General features: G+C 39.8%; 1 protein-coding gene across 1 annotated transcript in view; it reads right to left on the bottom strand.

The window, feature by feature from the left end:
* The window catches only part of elp3 (elongator acetyltransferase complex subunit 3), a 33122-nt gene that overhangs the window by 10912 nt on the left and 355 nt on the right, over positions 1–21855 (bottom strand). The window contains exons 2-9 of the mRNA XM_034150766.1: positions 21631–21730; positions 21325–21463; positions 20719–20789; positions 20441–20504; positions 18511–18579; positions 16838–16992; positions 9445–9606; positions 9167–9293 (exon numbers count right to left, since the gene is read on the bottom strand). Coding sequence (XP_034006657.1) covers positions 9167–9293; positions 9445–9606; positions 16838–16992; positions 18511–18579; positions 20441–20504; positions 20719–20789; positions 21325–21463; positions 21631–21730 — 887 coding nt within the window. The remainder of the gene's footprint in view (positions 1–9166; positions 9294–9444; positions 9607–16837; positions 16993–18510; positions 18580–20440; positions 20505–20718; positions 20790–21324; positions 21464–21630; positions 21731–21855) is intronic.

Below are 21855 nucleotides of genomic sequence, written 5' to 3'. Positions count from 1 at the left end.
CTCCCCCTGGACAAAGGAGCATCTGTATACGGGAGATAAGTAAGAGAGGATCCCGGGCTGGGAGGAAGTTGTAATCGAATTTCATTATCACTACAACCGTGATAGACGAGAGGAGGATGCAAAGCTCTCCTGCCTCGCTCCTGAACTGCTCTGTGATCCAGGCTGACTGTAGGAATTCAGTGGTGCAGGAATGAGTTACTACTTTCGCTTCCCTCGTCTCGAAGTCAACGTTACTTTTGGGCCAGATGAGCCCCTTGGGCCAGATGAGCCCCTTATTGCAGAGTGACAGTGTTGAAAAGAGGAGATGGAAGTGATAAAACGTGTAAAAGGGTCGGCATGCCGGATTTTAACCTGTGTCCGTCGCAGCGGGACTGAGCCCCGATGACGTTTCTATCCGAGGTGACACTCAATACCGTAGACATGCCCACGGGAGCAATTAGTGGTTAAATATCTTGCCCAAGGACTCTTCGACATGTTGACCACAGGGGGTTGGATCGAACTGCTTACCCCCTGATTTGAGAGCACTAATGGCGCATTTCCACCATGGCGCGGAGCGCGGTTTAAGCGTGCCGTGTCGTGCCGGGCCCGTTTTTGGTTGCGTTTCCACTATGCCTAGTTCCGGCCAGGGGCTACTTTTTCACCTTTTTTCTGGCCTAGCACAAAATCGTGGTTCTATCGGGGCCAACAAACGAGCCTGAGTCGGGCTGAGTTTGCTAAACTAGAGAGAGAATCGCTGGCAAGGGGGCTACAACTACAAGATGAACATATTTGACCGTGATTTAATTGTAATACACGTTTCAAAATGATGCCGAAGTAACAACATACTGATACCGGTTAGTAAAAACCATGAATTAATGCTTTGACAAGTCTGCAGACAGACGGCAGGCGAAAAACCTTTTAAAATGCGCGTTGTCTAAATGGAGATCGGCTAAGCTAACGCAATATATGCTCCGACCGTCCACACTCACAACAACGGCCTATACAGACATAAATAAAGCAGCGACTGTATTCGCCATGACACAGGCAGTCTGTGGTTTGTACTTGTTTAACTTTTGTCTAGTTTCTGAACAGATATGAGGAGCTGTGAGCTCTGAGTGCTAATAGCTAACGGCTGATGTTGTTTTTCTGGGGTGCTCATTGAAGATGACGTCACGGCTCCGCCTAAACTGCGTTACTATAGATACTCCCCCAGTTCCTAAACTGTAATGGAAGCGCAGCATTAAAGTGAGCCGGGCCTAACAAGGCCTAACAAAACCGTACTAAGTCGAGCGAGGCCTGCGGTGGAAATGCGCCATAAGCCCCTGAGCTACAGCCGCCAATACATGGGCGGCAAGCTCTAACCACTGAGAGCTATGACAGCCCAAGTCAAGGTTATTTTGAACGTATATTTGGTAAGATGCTTGATATAAAGTCAATGGTATGGTAAGCGATTTTCACAACATCAAATCTATCAGTAAATACCCCACTGGTGAATGCAGAAGCTTTTATGTGTCAAAAACAGCGGTTCAAGAGGCATAATGAGACTTAAGGTTATCACTTAGCGGAGGTGATGTGAAGTCGTGCGACCGACATGTAGTTCGCTTGAAACCTAACGTTATAGTTTTACTTCTGGTGATTTCATTTAAGCTTCAAAAATCATAAAAGTGGTTTTAACATGTGGAGATTATCCTGCTGAACAAAACATGTCAGTATCATACATTTGTGTTTGCCACAGATCTTATTTTCTGCAATATTCAAAAACCCAATGGAAAAATCCCATTGCTTTTTGTTGAGGGAGCCCTTGTGATGCTCACTTCTGGGTCGCCCTATAAAAATACGTCATCACTGCACCACTCTTTGCATACAAGACAAAAGGAAGGAAATGCGATTAATAATGTGATCAATGTAAACAGAAAAGAAAATGAAGACATCCCTGCTTCCTAAAGCTGACAACCAGTTTTGAAGAGCTCTGTGCCAAGACGGCCTGAATGCAATTATTATTACCAATTTTTCACGGAGGTTCTTTTATCAGACATCCCTCCAATGAAACCTCAGTTGTTATTGCATCATATTTGCAGCATTTGCTTCCCTTTCTTATCAGTTTGGATACTGCATGGAAACAGAACCTGTGAGCTGGAATTTTCCTTCATCTATTCATTCATTATAGTTCCCTTTTTTAATCCTTATAAGGGTCATGGGGCAGCTGGAGTCTTGGATGCGCTGAACAATTATGTCTTGAGATAACACATGTTCATCAAGATTCTCTTGTGGGATTAAAGCGCCTTTAAAATGAGTTTTGGTTTGTAGAAACACGTGGACAATTCACTGAAAACTGTCTTTAGGTTAAACATTTTTTAACTAGCACATCCAGATCCTCCTAACCGGTTTTACACTGACCGAAAATAGCCTTTGTTTTCACATTGCATTTTGAAAAACATGTTAATTGTGCAAGTCTTAAATGAAACCTGCAACAGCTAAATGTTGTGGGTCACTTGGGGGAAGTCCAACATGCCGTTTGGCTAATGTGTTAGCAAACAGTGGCTTATTTAAACATTAAGCAGACAAAATGCCATTAGCATTCATTCAGTCATGTTTCTGGTGATTGGATGAGAGAAATATCTGGGTCATTAGCTGCTCAATGCTCCATTCTGTTTAACATCTAGTCTCTAACTGTGTTTGTCTGTTGTTTGGTGCTAAGCAGGAAGTGTAGTAGTGTAATGAGTATTAGGTTTATCAGGGCTTTTTTATTTTGCCGAAAATGGTTTGAGTGAACAAAACAATAAAGTGGCTGGCCATCAAACCAACACAATGAGCTGAAATCAGCTGGTGATGCTCTGTGGGTATATCTCATTAAAAGGGGCAATATTATGCTTTCCTGAAATGAGTTATACTACAGGAAAACGTGATAGGCTAAGGTGCGGGACCTCTCTAAGCAGTTGTCCAATTACAACAGAGCAAACCAATCAGAGCTGACTGGGCTCTGGTTTCAGACAGAGGGTGAAAAGAGGTGCTGCAGCACAGGCAGTATGAGAAAAATAAAGAGCTTTTTGAACATTACAGCATGGAGACATGTCCCAGCAGAGGCACTACATACTAATATGAAGCTGAAAATGAGCATAATTATTATTAGCAAATAGCTAATTATTTGAAAATAACTGGCAGGGTAAGTTAAACACAAAAAATCCTCAATATCCCACCTGGTTAAGCTTGGTGATATTGGTTTGGTTATCAAAATAAATACCAAAGCCAAAAATGGAATTTGGTCCGCTCAATTGTTTATACTTGCACATATTTTTGGCATACAAAAACTATTCTGATTTATAAATGAAAACTCTTCATTCATCTCTACCTCATGTTTCCCATTTCTACTTCCTTTTCCTGTCTTTCTTTTTTTTTAGTTGCATTCTGTGTTTGAAATGTAGCAGTGAAGTTTATGGAAAAATCCCGAGATGCTTAGTTTGGATCCTGGAGTGAAGATGTTTAGGAAACTGCATATTTTCCCCCCACTCACTACCACGAAGCGTGTCATGGAAGATTAGATATGATGAGGAAGAGCAAAGGGGGAGCCACGCACGAGGTGTATGATACGAAAGTGTCAGTGCGATGAGAGAGGAGGAGGCAGAGACGCAGAGAGGGTGACGCTGGGATTGGAAGAGGATGGAGAGGAGAGAGAGGAGATAGATGAAGCGACGGAGACTCTTGACAGGAGGGGAAGAGAAAGTGTCGAGCGCAAAGTTGCGACCGGAGAGGGAAGAAAAGATAAAGTGAAAGATAATGGAGACGAGAGAAAAGCATGAGCAAGACAAGGAGACGGGAGAGAAAAAAGACAGCATTGACAAAGTAAGAAATTAAGTCTAGGGACAGAAAAAGTGACAGAGGAAATGTAACAGGAAAGCAAAGAAAGGAACTCTGAAGGCTAAGGACACATTTAATCTGCTTCCTCTCACTGTGCCGACCTGCTGCTGCCCAGCGTATTACCATCAAACACACATTCACACAGAAGTGGTTCAGTAAACACCCACACACACACTTAGAGGTAATGTAACAAATCAGTGGGAAGACACACACTCTCTTCTAAATCTTCTCCTGTGAGGATCTCTTGATGCTCAGAAGATTGGAAGTGTCCTGAATGCCTTTATCGCTATACAGTCAATTCTCATTTTCCTCCGTCAGCACCAACACCACGGAAATCACCTCTAAAAATAGTGGCTTGTTTTCACACAACTCTCAATACCTCCAGCATCCAATCTTTAAAAAAAGAAAAAAAAATCAATAACACATGGTTCAAGTTGTTCTTTCCATCATTAATAAACTACAAAACTTCTACTTCACAGATGACATCAGGACATGATAGTGTCTCTGCTAGGATTAAACCTATAATGTCTTCATTGTGTCCTTTCCTGTGATCGGTCATCACCTATAGTATAATGTGGCTTATACCGCCTGAACGATAAAACTGCCCATATACGTTAAGGGTAGATCAGCATGTACATGGGCCGATAGGTTTCAAGAAATTACCTTAAAGAAATGCCAATTAAAGGTTCAGGTTATTTTGTCTTGGTCACTAATCATTTGGATAATTCCTTAAATTATTATTGAAATTAAAACAAATGTTTCCAATACTTTGTATTACAACAAATGACATGCAAACTAAAGGTATTGCCATCAGCCTCAATTTTGTCTAGCAAAGGTTAGCATGATAACACTAAGAGGGTGACCATGCTAAACATTATACTCGCTAAACATCAGCATGCTAGCATTATAAATGTGATCCTGTTAGCTTTCTAGCATTAAAGGTCCCATGTCATGCTTTTCTGGTTATTACCCGTCCCCTTGTGTGTTATGTAGCTTTTTCTGCATGTAAACGGTCTGCAAAGTCACAAACCCTCAAAGTACACCCTGTAGCGAGTAAAACTCTAACACAGAAAATACCTGTCTATGCTGCCCCAGAACGCCTCGTCGGAGATTTCTCTTTTTCCATTTTTTTCTTCTTGGGTATAGGGACGTATTTGGGTATAGTGACGTTACGAGCACACACACACACAAACTTACAGCCAGGCTGCGGGTGTGTGTGTGTGCTCGGGCTGGTTTCGGGCTGGGTTTCGCTGTGTCTCGCTGTCTCGCAGACGGCCACTGGGCTCACAGGGGGGGGGGGGGCAGGAGCTCCAACAAGCCGTTTAGGACAGAGAGTTAATACACATACTATACAGAGATGCTGTATGAGAAACCAATGTGAGTTTGGAAAATTGCACAAAATAAATCTATTCTAGTAGACCTCAACAATGGAATTATGATCAGTAGAAATGGCCATGTCATGGGACCTTTAAACTCAAAGCACTGCCTTTTTAAGCATAGCCTCTTAAGTGCTAGTAATACAGTCTGACTCTACACAGCAATACATAGCCAGGCTAGCTGTTTCCCTCTGCTTCCAGTCTTTATGCTAGGCTATGCTAAGCTAACCTTCAGAGCAGAGTTTTGTTTTGGTAACCACTCAGGATTTATTGTCAGAGGTGGGAGAAGTTCAGATCTTGTACTTGAGTAAAAGTACCAGAGTGTAGGAATACTCGGTTACAATAAAAAGTCCTGCATTCAAAATGTTACAAGTAAAAGTAGAAAAGTATTATCATCAAAATATAGTTAAAGTACCACCTGCAGAAGGATCTAGATTCAGGTGTTCTTTTCCCCATAGAGACGCCTCGCTGCACATTATCCCTTGCATAAAGATAGAAGTGGGTCCCTTATAACATGTTGTACACAGTGGAAATAAACATTCTGGTCACCTCAACATCAGCGCTCTTATGCATTGAACTCCTTCTGAATCAAACCGTCACGGTAGCCTTACCTTACTGATCCCTCTTACAATAGAAAAAAACACGTTACTTTACCAGCAGAGAGAAAATGGATTATTAAATGATTAATGTGACTAATAAAGAGCAGTTTGATTATTAAGTATTATTCTGTTGATCGATGTCATTACATTTGTTGAAAAGCACATAAGGACTTGTTTAAGACTCGTTTTGTCAAAGTTTAGGACTTGGACTTGACTTGAACTTGCCCATCCTGACTTGAGACTTGACTCGGACTTGAGCGCAAAGACTTGAGACTTGACTCGGACTTGAGCGCAAAGACTTGAGACTTGACTCGGACTTGCAAAACAATGACTTGGTCCCACCTCTGCAAACCAGTACTCAGTAATGTTATCATTTTCAAAAAGCTCAGTGTTCCACACAAAGAATGCTACTATTCATGCATTATTCGTTTTTTGTTTTAACTTTGGACAAATCCAGTGCTCGAAATATGATAGTGGCCCCAAGAATGCTACTGTTCAAGCATTAGTTGTTTAGTGTTTTACCTTTGGACAGATCAAAGCTAGCTGTTTCCCTCTGCTTCAAGTCTTTATGTTTGGGTATGCTAGGCTAAGCTAACCATCAGTCTATCTTCAGACTTGACACACAAACAGGAGAGTGGAATTCATTTTCTTACCTAACTTCCAGCAAAAAAAGAGTATTTCCGAAAATGTCACCCACTAGTCTTTTAACGTTTCTTTCACAAAGTGCCAGGCCAGACTCTAGTAATTGTATCATTTTCCTAAAGCTCAGTTTTCCTTATCCACAAGATAGATATATCCATTTTGGAAATCTAGCCAGCTGAGTGTAGACCCTTATGTTTCATCACTTTCTTTGTGTTTTACTACCTTTCAGAGGAAACTCAAGGTGTTGAACTTGTTCACCTCTGCAGAGTGCCAACCCCTATGAATCACCACACTGTCAGAAATTAGAGAAATCAATTTCCAAACGAAGAAACAGCATCAAAAGGATCATCTGAGACAATGAGTGACATATTTCAGGAAGAAGGTGCGTCAGAGTCTCACCTCTACCAATTAGTACATTCTTATCTCCCCCACATTGTGTTGTTAATCACTTGATTTCTGGTTTATCAATGTAAAAATCAAGCCAAATGAGCAGTTACTGTGCGAAGCCTCAAACCGTGTCTTCATCTACACCCGACAGTCAGACGTGTTGGGAATGAGCATTGTCTGATTCTGCACCTTTCCATTATAGCTGTGTTTCCAATCAGAGCTGTGAGCCTGCTGTTGAGAGACATCTGACACAATCTTCTTTTGAGTCACATCACAGTTGTGACTGTGAGTGGCATGTCACAGCTTTAATATTGCTATTTTTAAGGTGCTACAAGTAGGACTTACCTGTCACTACCACTGTGAAATGAGTTGTAATGACGCACCCTGATGCCAAGCAAAGGAGGAAGATATGATGGCTAATGTCACAAACAATAAACTTCATCATTGGCTTGGTATCATTTTAAGTATTTTTGGAGTTTTGACTCATTTGGATTCATGTTTGTCAACTGAAACTCAAAACAGTTAGATTATTTCCTGCAAATGATACGGAAGAAGTATAGGTATTTTACAATATAAAATGGACCATGAGTTCCAGCTCAAATCAACATTTTATTCTAAAGGAGATGCACATTGGATGCCAAAACTGAGTGAAATATAGATAATATTTGCTATGCAGTGGCCTTTTGCTGCATATCATACCCTTCTCCCTATCTCCCAAAATCTTTCATGTGTGTCTATACTATTAAACTGTCCAAGAAAGATAAAAAATTGTCCAAGAAAGATAACGTTTAAAAAAAAAAACATTGTGCTCGACAGCAGTAGCTCTCAGTTATATAAAAAGAAAAACTACGATATAGACAGATGCATTTTGGCGTTACTGTCACTGACAATTCTCTCCCCATATGATCACTCCATTAATATAAGGAACTTACACACTATAACTGCTCATAAACGAGGGCTATCCAAACTGATTTAAGGCTGAAGACAATGGTTTAAGAATATTTAACATACAAATATTACAGCAAGAGCCAGATGCATGTAAATGTATTACTAAAACTCTGTGCATGACATAAAGACAGAAATATATGTAACCATTATGTTCCCCTTAATATGTAAAGCACTTGAGCCTCATTTGAACTCCCACAGTTAGCCATCAATGTAATAAGACACTCTTACAATCAACTGGTGAGAGTGAAATCACATTTTGTTGATAATATGAGAAAAACAATTATGCACCCTGCTGTCATTACCATCCAGTAATGAAATTATACTGTGGAACTAATGTTATGCAATATTGCCCTCAATCCCCTAAAACCAAATCACTCTGGGAAGTTGGTCAGTGTAACAGCTTAACCCAATGCTATGCACATCTGTCTGGTATAACACACCGTCTTTTGGTTTTACATTCAAAAGTATTCCTGAAGGTATATTTATGTATAAAAAAAACTGGTAAAAAGTGAAGTTTATCCCAGGATCAAAAATACCCTTTTTCCCTCTTAACGGCTGTGCTCGGATATCATTAAACTAGATCTCACTTATGGTGCTCAAAATGCCAAGAGAAAATATTTAAAAACTGAACAGCAATACATCATTATGGAAATCATGACCTGGTTACCCAAGATAATCCACAGAGCTTTCAGTGAGCCATTTTATGTAGGAACTATTTTCTTTCAAATCATTTTGGCACCATAAGCGTATTTCAATTATATATCAAGCGAAGGCAAAACAACTGATCTAAATGAATAAACACTACAGGTAAGAGGGAAATGATGTGTTTTTAGATTTTGGGGTGCACATTACACAGATTGTGTCTCATTAAGTACAACAATAAATCAGCAGCTTTTGCTCAGCATTAGGGTAAGCGTTATGATAATTGGTCATCTACCAATCAGAAGGACAGAGGTTCAATCCCCAGGACTTGCAGTCAACACTTTTTGTTGGTCAAGATACTTTATCGTTTTTAACATTTGGATTGTCTATGTTGTAAATGTATTATCTTTTCAATCTATACACACGATAACCATTGCATCCATCCTGGGAGTTTTCTTCCATTTTGACCCATTCATCGTTTGTTTTCTCAGGAGTTTTTCCTTGCAGACTGCGGGGGTCTAAGGAAAGAGGGTGTTGTATGCTGTACACACTCTAAAGCCCCCTGTGACAATTGTGTCATTTGTTATATTGGGCTATATAATTACAATTTCATTTATTGATTGATCGTAAGTTGCTCCTGTAGGCATGTAGCCATCTACAGTATTGAAGTGTTTGTATGTTGCTTTGGATGAAAGCATCCGCTTAATGTCAGGTAATGTAATAATTATGAGTGCTTACTATAAACTGCTCCACGTCCCTCTCCATGCCCACGTTAGGCAGATCCGGCATCATGTGGGCGACCACTTTGAAGCCAGCGTCCTTTGAAAGCTGGAAGGACTCGCATACAGCTCGCACCGTGTGGCCTCTGGAAGAAACACATGTACAAAAGGGAAAATATAAAGCCTGAAGGTGGAATGGAAAGTCAATTATCCTTTACAAACACCATCAGACCAGCTGCCATAACGTCATGTCTGCTTTCTTATCTCCATCTGTACATTCCCCCCAAACCTCCTCACCTGTTGGTGTCTCGGGCCACGTCTTCATACACACTCTGCACTCCTATCTCCAGCCGGGTGCAGCCGTAGTTCAGCATGTCGCTGAGGTGTCGCTTCAGGCAGTAGTCAGGCCGCGTCTCGATGGTGATTCCCACACACTTTGTGTTACTGCGCTCCGAGTATCTGAAGGAGAAAGCAAACCGTCATTTCGGTTTTCTATTATAAAATGATAGAATTCGTACTGCCCTATAAGTCCCTGCAGGAAAAAATCTGTCACACATTTCTACTATATCTGCTTGTAATACGATATCATTTGTAATTTTTTACATTGAATGGGTGAGGAACATTTTAATAAAAACACAGAAACAGTTCAAAGGCATTAGTTTCCAACAAATTCAATAATAATTTGGACGAGGTATACAGACAGGGTCCAATAAATCATAATTAATTGAAGCAGCAGAGCACATAATATTGAATATCGAAAATAATAATGAACATAGCCTTTTTATGAGTCATCTAATTTCAGCGTTTATTGGTCCGCAAACATTTTGGAAAAATAACTAAGAATTGAATGGAAGATGCATTTAAAGAGCTTATAAAAAAACATAAAAAGATCAAGGTAGGAATTTAACAATGTCAATAGCCGCGTTCACACCGGAGTACTTTTCCCCGTACTTTTCGCGTTTAGTTCCGTTAGTACCCCTTATGTCGCGAAAATAAAAAGAAAGCAAAAGAAGTACACAGTCAAATGTCCTATATCATCATATTTTAAATTATCTTTAAAGAGAAACCTGAAACTAAAGTCTGTTTTTGTATTTATCCTAGGAATACACAATATTGGATATATATATATATATAAAAGAAAAAATAACATACTGTTATGACCTCTATATTTACAGTCTATGGTTAGGACCCTAGAAAAGGTAGTTATTGCTTTTTTTGAGACCTTTAGGTATATCTTCAAGGTGAATAAGGTCGAATCCAAGTCAGATTTCAGGTGTAGAATCCCTGACATGGCAATACGATATACTTCCTGCTTTGATATTTTACCATATTGTAAATCTGACTCTTTAGCCTAACTGACTACGCTGGAGTGTTCCATATGCTGGGATCATTAAGCAGCATCTATTTACTTGCTGTGCACAGCTCATTATCCAGACTCTAACCTCACATTAAAGGACACACTAATGCAACAAATGAAACAAGAGGGATGGGAAGACAAATGTGAGTAATGAAAATGTGAAACGAGACATTAATGCCTCAGAGTAGCACTTCAGGATTTGAAATCAAATATGAAGTGCTTTATAAATGGAACCCATTATTATTATTATTAATGGGTGTTTACTTTGTGACAAAAGCAAGTTAAATACTTACACTGTTCAGTCATTTAGAAAACATGACTCATAGGGGGTGTAGATTATTGCATCGGATAACATTTGAAGTCATGAGGCGTGTTCACACCGGAGTACTTTTCCCACTTTAGTTCCGATATAGTTCCAAAATGTCGCGTTCACACCAAAAAGAGCCGGAACTAAAATTAGTTAATGAGAACCTTTTTACCCCCTTTTCCATCCCCGCTAGAGAGCAGGTACTTTCGTGGGAGAAAAAGGTTCCTATGTCTGATTGGCTGGGCGGAATGCAAACCACGCCCCGTAAAACTCCCAAAACGTTTTGTGAAGCCGCCATTTTATTATCCTCGCATTAGCATTATTAGCATTAGCATTAGCCCAGCGCACAAACGCAGAGAGACTAACTTATGGCAACACAAAACAAAACGGTGGAGATGAGGAGGTGTCGGCGTTCTGCCGATTTACTCGGAAGGCTTCAGTAGAAGCTGCTGGGAGTCCCAGCAGCTTCTACTGAAGCCAGTCCCCAACTCTGGGGACTTCCGGCCGGGGACTTCCGGCGGCAGTATACGCCGTGAAGTTGTTTGCGGCCTGCCAGTAAACCCAAAGCAGAAGAAGAAGAAGTGACGTCAGCGGCTCATTTGCGTAATCTTCCCTCAGGGAACTTATTCCGGTGTGAACGCGATTGGTACTTAGTGCCCTGGGGTACTAAGTGCCGGGAACTAAGTGCCGGGAACTAAGTGCCGGCACTAAGTACGGCAAAGTACTTGGTGTGAAAGCGGCTATTATTTTCACTTTATTTACAGGTTAGTATTAAAGGTGGGGTAGGTAATTTTGGAGAAACCAGCTCGAGTGTGCTAGAATTTGAAAATACATAACCGGGAAAATCTGCCACTTCCTTACAGAGCCCCTCCTCCAACACACATTGAACGTGCACATGACCAATGAGGGCACGAGATAAGTTTGTGCACAGATGGAAGGCTGACAGGCAGGTAGGCCATCCAGTTATTTTAGCCGGGCCGGCTAAAATGATTGGTCGTGCTTTTTACAGTATTACGGCTTCCACAGATGACATTTTTTTATGGATTTTTTGTCAAAGCACTTAAGATATTCATTGCTATCGGGATGTTAAGAGCATTCCATGGAATATAACAAAAAGTGTATCTCGAGCCGGTTTCTCAAACTTACCTACCCCACCTTTAATATCTATTTGTCAATTAATGTTGGTATAATGAATATTTTTTCAACAAGCATTTTATTGGATTTTAACAGCCCACTGAAAAAGCTAAATATACTTTAATATCAGTTTATTGCAATAAATATCCTTTTCGCGTGATTCCAACACTTCACTCATATGTTCTTCATATAGAAGAACTGAACTTCCCCTAAGGGATATTACAGTATCAGTCAGTCTTAATCTTAATATAGTGAAGCCCTAACACACATTATGGATAAGAGCCCTAACTGATTTCAGGAAACAATGGTATTTATATACTCCGATATAAAATATTGAATCAGTGTTTATACATTTCTTTTTATGACAATATGTCTTCGCCTTGAGTTTACCGGAGGCCAGATGAAGTGATTGCTTCAATTATCAACCCACACATATATACTTTCCACTGAGCATGTGATATTATTGTAAAAAGCATACTTTCCGATTATCAGATGATAATACAATACAGCAGTCACCAGCTGCGCAACATGAGTCATCATCAAACTCCCTCTGCATCTCTCCACAAGTCAACTCCCTAATTCCCTCTTACAAAACAATGTGCACTGTATGACCATCAAACCATTCTCCAATAGATATTGTAATTATATAATATATTTTCCTGGTTGTAAAAGGCTGCAGATGACAATTTCGGAATTTACCAGATTGTTCTTGCAGTTCCAAATATTTGCCTTTAACTATTTGGTAATGATATCCACAATATTCATTATTTATTCAAATGTCCATAATGTAAATAATTTCCTAAAGCGTCAATGGTCAAACCCACAATATCGTCACAAAATCAAAAAGCTATATAATAATTGGTCGAAATCCCTCCAGCCTTAAATAATAGGATGCCATTCTTAACCTAGAAACAGAACCTCAGACAGCAAGTCTGACGGAAGAAGCAATACAGAAGTAAATAAAGCAGCCAGATGCAATAAATGTGGGGGGAAAAAATCCATCAATCCTTCAGGATTCTGAAACGATTATACAGTAGAGAGGTATTTTTTTAAATGTTATCTTTCTTTTAGTGTGCCTATCTGCCAATGATGGGTCAGTGGTTCGGTCCCATAACCTGCAGTAAAAAAGATATGCAATAGAATCTAAAAGGAGCAATAAAGCAGTCTCAGGAGCAGCCAGATGTAGAAAGTGAGGCACAACCGTCCCTGGTCCTTCTTTAAATGTAATCTCAAGAGCTTCATCTGGCCTGACTCCTCTGCTGCTTTAAACTTATTTGAGTCACTGATCGAAATGCCCAAAACAACACAAGGCAGGGAGCAGACTGTCAGACTGTCACCCCCCCCCCCCCCCAGCTGCTCCAATGAGCATTAGCTCCCCTCATGCCAGCGCATATTCCTTCTGGTTCTGTATCTGCTGGCAATAAATGTCCATCTTTTACGGTCTGCTGGCTGATTTACACCAATTACACAACTTTATGCTCCAGAGAGGACGATCAGATTGTATGAGATGAATCAATAAAAAGTCTATTATCTCAGGCGATTATTTCAGAGTATCTCGCTGCTGCGATCAGATCGGGCGCCGGGTGAGCAGCATGGTGACAAACATGACGCTCGGCCTACACACACACACCTTTCTTCGAGACACACACACACACACGGAGGCAGAGATAAGGGCTGTCCCTAACCAAATCCCCTCCTTCACAAACTGAGCCTCCACAATTACCACAATCAGAGCATCTTAACGAAGATAGGCAAACACACACACATACAGTGGCAAACACACACACAGGAGGAAACACACAAACTGTTCTCTCGGGGTCTTATCGGACTCTAGGGAATTAAATAGCCCCTGCTGACAAACAAACAGCCCTGTGAAAAAGCCATTATTTGGTCAAATGGTCTGTATGACGTCTTCAACAAATGGCTATTTCTACTTTGACTTTGAAGCGTCTCCAAAAAGATGCGACTCATCCATACTAAGCAGGCGTGAAGCTAACATTTAGCAAGCCAAACTCGGTAAGTGAGAAATAAGAGGAGAGGACTTATAGAGAGCGGCCTCACTTATTTTCCATCTGGATCGTGAATGGGTTCATTCTACAGCTCAATATGTGGAGATAGTCCTCATATGTTAGCTTCCTGAAATGTTCTTGGAGTTTAGTTGTGGTGCGGTATTAATCAGCAGCGAACCGCTTCAACAGGTGTATTTCGGTTTATTCACGGCATTCATTTTGTTATTCTACAGTATTGTTGTTTTATAGTTATTTGTTAATGTAACCCAATTTGTGTTCTTTGAAATTGAAAAGGATATTGCATTGTGTTTGTTACTTTCGTTGCAGTTGTATAACGTGTTAAGTGTAATTTGGCTTGGCTTCCTATTTTGTATGGACATGCTTTTATTTTGAAGGAGAGTTAGCGCTGTTGACAGGAAGTTGTTGTTGCTATGGAAACAACGTGACGGAGATTAACGGAGAAAAGTAATATCTACATATAAAGACGGAGAAAGTAAAAGATAAAGTTTATGGTTAAGTGTTAGCACCCCCCGAAGAGGCTCAAGCTCTTACGTTGATATTGGAGATTTCAAGAAATTCAATTTGGCAGCCGCAGTGCAAAGCAGCTGCCAAAAATAAACCGAATAACGAAATTGAAACCCGAATAGTACTCCAACGAACTAATATTCGGATATTCGGGTACAGCCCTAATATATACATCCAATATAATTAACTTTAAAATATTGTTTGACAAAACAAGAAATGTAAAAAGCAGGGCTGCCAACCTTTGAGTTCAACTTGGAGTGAGATTTTTTTTGGGGTGGGGGGGTGAACAAAAAAGAGAAAATGTAATGTGTACATTGTTGCAAATGTATTGAACATGTACAAACTATTTACAAAAAAAACACATTTACAAACGTAACTTGACAGGGATTAACTCTAATAAATTAGAGGTCATTCCCATAAACCATTGGCGGCGCCAGAGATTTTCTTTTTTGGGGTGCTGTGGGGTAGCTTGACGTTTCAGCTCAAACATGTAGGGTTTCCCATGAATGTACCGGGCGCTACAGTGGAACACGCACATACAGAGTGTACCCGCCACTGTTACAATGAAGGCTCGATAATCAGCTCACGGCATATAGGTGTAACTTAAGCAGGGGTAAAGTGCTATTTTTATAAGTGGGGGGTGGAGTCGGTGGACCTCATATCCTCTAGGGGGGTCCTCACATCCTCTAGGGGGGTCCGGGGGCATGCTCCCCGGGGAAGATTTTTTTTAAATATTAAAGTTAAAAGCATCAATCTGGTGCACTTTGAGAGCTAAATGAAGAGAAATGGATACATCTCTCAACACCCATATGAAACAGAACAGATTTTCTTTTTCTTTATGGATATTTTACAAATCACTCCCCTTTTAAACTTAATCTTGTTTTACTGTCATATAGTATTTCATAACTGTTTTTCATTTATTCTCTTATTGTTTTATAACTATAATGATCATATGAAGGAGTGCCTTGGAAATAATTGTTTACATAAATGGTGACCAAACCATTTGAGACCCACTGAGATAACTTAGACTAAAGTTAACTATCTAAACACTCAGAGAGTCCTTTAGCTCACCTGAGCCCCTCAGTCTGACAGGAGAGGACTTTCCCTTCACCTTGTTGTAGAAACAGCTTCTTACATCCGTTAGCGCAGCTAGCTAACTAGATGCTAACAACAACAATGCCAGGTACCGCTGCGCTCTGTCTTTCTCGCTCGGAGTGGCGTTAAGGTGCTCTCCGGCGGCAGCACTACATCCCTGAGTGCAGGCATATTGTCATAACGTCTCGAACCCCGGTGGAGAGTCTATCAAATCGGCCCACACCTGTCATCTGTAAAACATGAACAACAGGGTGTCGCTGTCCAGGTTGCTAGGCGACAGTGCTACGGACCGCAGGTGTCATTTGACGCAAACAGGACGTTTCATTTCGAAGACCGCTCGGTTTGCTGTTCCTTCACTTTATTTTTTACATTTATATACATTTATTTTGGACGGAAACTTAGCGTGAGGAAAGGCATGTGTGGCGTGAGTGTGTGAGATATGTGTTAATTGTGTGACTCTCACGCTCAATGCGTGAGGGTTGGCAGCCCTGTAAAAAGTGATGGGGGTATTTTTTTAGTTTACAATTCTAATAAAGAAAACAGTAAAATAAATATATTTGCGAGTATTGAAACATACATATTTAAATAAAAATGTTAACAGATAAAAAATAACCTACTGTATGGATTAATTTATCCTATAATTATTTTACGCCCCTAAAACTTGGGAAACTGTATTGCAAAATGAGGCAATTCTCTTTTAGTTTTTTATTTAAGTTTATGTAAATAAAGCTGCATTATGTATGTTTTACTGTCAAGTATTATTGTTGAGGGAAAAAAGCTAAATAAATTAATGTTGGTGAAATTTCACAAATGGTAGTATAACTCCCTCTGGTGGAGAACTACTGAACTTAGACACAATATATAAAATATTGCATTTAAATCTTTAAAGGTGGAAGAAAGTATAAACATAATAAAATAAATTAAACTTAAATAACAATAAAAACAATGAACAGCAGCAAGTCTATGTACATACAGTATCTAAGTATTAAGGACATGAACCACAAGAATACTCAATATAAAATGTTCTAGATCATTCAGAGTGCTCCACGATATCAGGAAACATATATAAATATGGTAATATATACATTTGAGTTAAATGGTTGTTCATGGTAGTGGAGGGGAGGAACCAAAGCTATAGCAGCGAGTTCTCTGCCAGCCAGAGGGGAGTTGTTATAAAGTGTTATTAAGTAACTGTAACGCCATGTGTTCTTCAGTATTGTGTTTCATGTATAGCGAATAATGGCTCCTGTAGTGAGCTGTTACCTGACGGCCTCGGCCACGCTGTTGGAGGTGTGTCCTGACAGGGCGTCGTGCAGGTTCCTGATGAAGTAGTCTCTGTACTCCTCAGCCAGAGCCATGAAGGTCCCGCCCATCACGATGAACTCCACCTTGTCCACGCTGTGTCCCAGCTGCTTCAGCTGCACGGCACACACAAAGACACACACAACTATTCACAACTAATGGCAAATAAAGTACTCAGCAGTCTTAATTGCACAAGTAGAAGGTAAACAACCACGTATCAGCACTATACTTTTCACAGCGTTTCTGAGAACACTGTTGGTGAGAACCTTTAATAAAAGAAGTCAGAAACCTGCAGGTGATACTTTAACCAGCTGATATGGATCATCAAAACCTCATCATCAACTATGGGAAACTAGTGGAATTCTTTTTAGAAACGTGGTCATTTAATTCATAGAAATAATATATCAGGTTCTGTCCTTGCAACAATCCAGATAAGTGTCAAATTACTTTGCACTTTTAGAAAATGCATGTATGTACCTATGTCAACTTGTCATGTGCAGAACCTCCATAGTAAATACAAATACAGATAGAATAGGTTTGGGAACAAAAAAAAGAATAAGATTCGGAAACGATTCCCAACTTCCAGCATGTGTGAGCAAGTTCAGCATGAATGACGTTTTTATAAAACTCCATAACGTAATACACACTTAACTCTGCTTTCATGCCATACTTTGCAACCCCACCTTTCTAAGCGCAGGACATTAGCGTTACTTTTTCAAAATCCAGAATTGAATTCGAACCTAATCTTGAGATATTGAAAGATTCACACTCCTCATATACAGCAATCAATACATCACGAAAAGATACAATTAGCAACAAAAAAATAAGGAATACAAATCTATATTGAATTCTGTTTTTGATACAACCAAATACGTGAACAGATGCATTGCACACCGTATTAGATAACGCATGCAGCTTGTTAGTATAACTAATAACAATGCAGTGGCAATGAGACTGAGACTTTCTCTAAGAAAAGTTTTCTACATGAATAGGTCTGATCGATTATATATTAATATCTTTCATATCAAATTGGAGTCATACTTAAAACAGCGATTACACATAAGACCGACCAGCCAAAACTAAATTCAGATGGCACATATTTTTACATCAACCGTTGCTTTAATGGATGGCTTTGCTCTGCTGCATGTAATAATGTAGCACTACATTTGAATAATGGCACAATTGGGGTCGGGTCACAGCAGGAGGGTAAAAGCCATGACACTCATTACTCTATACTAAATATGTTATCAATGGGTATGATTTAAACGTGTATTCAAGTAAAGAAGATCACTGCACAGAAGCTGATTTGAGGATATGGCAGAGGAAGACAAATCCCACCTGTTTTAACTCCAAGTTGGCCGATAAAGAAAATACTATTCTCATTTCCGTTAAAAAGTTTGGCTTATTTAATGGCTAATGTACTTGCAGGATTCATGCGGTTTAGAGTCTGTTTCTTCATGGTTTACTGCTCTTATTGTAAGAGACTTTGGATAGTAACCTCAGGTCAATCAAATGGTATGTACGAAACAGAGGCTGCTGTGTCACCGCATTAAATGACTTTCTGTGTAAAAGGCCATGCATTCATGAACCATTAACAAAAATGATTTAAAAAAAGGAATTAGAGTAACACTGACCTGCTCCACTCGATGTCTGGTCTGGAGGTAGGGGTCATAGCGGGCTCGGATTGCTCTCATGGACGTTGGCTATAAGAAAGAGAAAGGGACAAAAAAACAAGACTTAAATAAAATACCTAAAGTCAAACTACAACTACAGAATAAGGACTTTGATCTAACACAATTCTGTATATTTATATTGTTTATTCAATAGATATAATACTAAAGCTACTATGGTGTTTTAACTCCCGGGGATGACTTGGCTTACGCGCTTTACTGTGTTGTACGATACCGGTTCGGTTGTTGTTTTACTCATGAATCGGTAGCTTTTATTGAGGTGCGCAATAATACAATCCATTTATTGTATCGTTGTTGTGCATAATAAAGTCAATTTGTATTCAATGCCTTAACAAACAAGCCTTTGTGGCAATCACATTTGCGGTACTGTGGTCGAACACACAACCTTTCCTGTGACAACACACACCTTAAATACCTGTGCCATAGGGAATCAGACAGGGACACCAGAGGCCTGTACTACGAAGCTGGTTCAACCTAACCTGGATATGTTTGAGTTAGCCAGTTGGCCCAATCCAAAACATACGCGCTCTGGCTAAACTGTACTACGACGCTGGTTATCAAGTGGATCGCTCAAGCCAGCCGTGTCCTATCTAGTTAGGTGCGCGTTCACATGAAAGGGGTGGTATTTGGAGCATTCGACCAATCACAAACATGGACAAGCGTACTGACAGCGCAGCGTCATACTTCCTGAATGAAAAGTGAACTTTAATATTAGTCAAATATGAAGAAGTTAAACTTTAAACATCCATGACTTAAACACTTTATCCAGGATAAAAGCCACATAGCTGCACCTGCAAGGTGAATACAGCTGGTAACAGAAAAAGCGTTTGAATGTGTACATTAACAGGTTTATGATATCACTGCCCCGTCTAAGACACGATCTGACTTTAATTACATTTGACTCGAGTGTTTCGTCAACTTAATGTGTTGCTTAAAATAATACTTCTGCATACAGTATGTGACACTGTGAGTGTTGCACGGCCAGATACGGCTCAAGAAGCTGACTCAAATAAGGAAATATATGATACATTATGATGTGATATGATATGAATGATAATGGGACACATCGACGTCTGCACTCACAGTGCCGCGGACTGTACTTAATGTTACTCTGATCCGGTTACTTATGTCGTGGCAGATATTTAAGTAAGCTTTCTTAACGCTAATGTTATAATAGTCAGATTGCTCTGAAGATGGGAGGGGATATTCTATTAATTTTCACGTTCACACAGTCAGTTGATTTTGGCCGGCTGTCTTTCCTGCAACGGCAGTTTTTCTGTATTTATCCTGTAATATGACTTGATCGCTTTAAACTCCGCACACGGAGCTCTGATTGGTCAGCAGGCGGTGCTTTCACTGAGTTGATCTCTTAGCCTGCAACCTAACCTGCTCCGGAGCAGGTTAGCCGCTCAGCATAAGTTACCATGGAGATCTAGCCCGCTAAAAAGAGACCCAGTGTCGTAGGACCGGAAACCCAGAGTTTTCCCTGAAGTTAGCTCGCTAAGCGAAAATCCTGCTTCGTAGTACAGGCCTCAGATGGCACACACAGTGAATAACACACAACTGTGAAACCTCAACCAAAATATGACCATCATTGAAATGGCTGTTACAATGTATATCCTTCACAATTGATATGTATATATTCACTGTTTTGTTTATCTTCTACTGTTGATATGTACATCTTTATCTTTATCTTTTGTAATTATATTTTACTTTACTTCTTATTCATGTGAAATGTGTTTGGTTGATGTCCGATTCTTTATATATTGAGTTTTTCTTACATTATTGACATATATTTTCATGTTAACTGTTTGAATAAATCTACATATAAAAAGCTTTACTCGCTTCCTGAGGCAGAATGAAACTAGCGTACCTCATATCCAGTGTACGACTGTGTAGAGTACTCAAAGTCTGAGTCTGGTCCTCCAGGACAGTAGCTGCCAGGGTAAACGGAAAGAGAAGAAAAACACATTGTTGAAAAAATAAATCTTAATAAGCAATAACAACCAGATCCCATCTTTAATGTTTATTTACATATTTTGCAGCCAAGTTCTGAAATGGTGTACATTTAAATGAGCATAATCTTGCAAGCAGTGCATAATGATCAAGTAAAAAATAAAAATAAAATCTGCACAGACTATTGTTACTTACACACAGATGTTGCCTGTGAAGCTGATGTGAGGACATCGATGTGGTTTGCACATCACAGCAACCACTGCAATCTGGATAGAAGACACAAGGATTAAGTTGATTGATTTCCTGAATATAACCTGTGTGAAAACACTCTTGACAATACTATTTAGTAGGCTGACATTTTCATGACTTTCTTTACAAACAAAGATTGTTTCACATTCCTAGATAAGAGAACCGTCATCATGCATCATGGATACAGCATGAACTAGAACGCAAAAAGATAATATTACACAAGCAAACGCTGAAACTCTTAACACAAACCCTACATACTACATTACATGTTACTTGTTAGATGCTTTTATCCAAAGTGACTTACATATACTCAGTACTGGGGCCAATCCCCACAGGAGCAATTGGGGTAAAATGTCTTGCCCATGCTGACTGCAGTGGGATTCGAACTTGCTCTCCCCTGATCAAAAATCAGTGCACTATCCCACTGAGCCACAGCCTCCCACATTATTAGATTAAGTAAATCAGAATACAAACTATTTGTAGCCAAAGCAAAATATATGTGGGCCCGAGTGAGAGATTTTTATTTGGTGGACCCAAGCTAATTGAACATACCCCACTGGCAGTGCGGATGGGCTTGGCCTTCAGTTTGGGCACCAGAGCCCGGCGGTACTGTGGTGGAACCGCAGCGATGATGTCCACCAATCGAGGCATGGATTCAAGTCCATACTTTGCTGAAGTCTTAGTCTTCACTCTTTACAAACAGAATCATAGAAAGACACATATTTAATTATGAATTATAACTTTAAATATTGATCTGTGCATGTGTTTTTTTTATCCATAGAGCTTGTCTTTAATAGTTACTAAAGGCTTGAGTAGTATAGAGTTGGGACTTAATTGAGCAAGGGGCTGTATACTTACTTGTTGAGATTAATATCTTTGCCCTCTTCATGTGCTTCAACCAGCTGATTGATGACATCAGCAATGGTCATCATCATCAGCTCAGCCCGGCTGAGATCACCTAACAAAAATGATCAATACTATGAGATTAGTTTAGTACTTTTACACAGATGCATGGAGTTCAAAAAGCCATATTTACAAGATCCAGGTACATGAAACGTAGATGTAATGTAGCGTATATATTGA

Source organism: Trematomus bernacchii, unplaced genomic scaffold (assembly GCF_902827165.1).
Source record: "Trematomus bernacchii unplaced genomic scaffold, fTreBer1.1, whole genome shotgun sequence".
NCBI lineage: Eukaryota > Metazoa > Chordata > Actinopteri > Perciformes > Nototheniidae > Trematomus > Trematomus bernacchii.
Note: the sequence above shows the minus strand (reverse complement) of the source record. Positions and strands in the feature narration are given on the sequence as shown.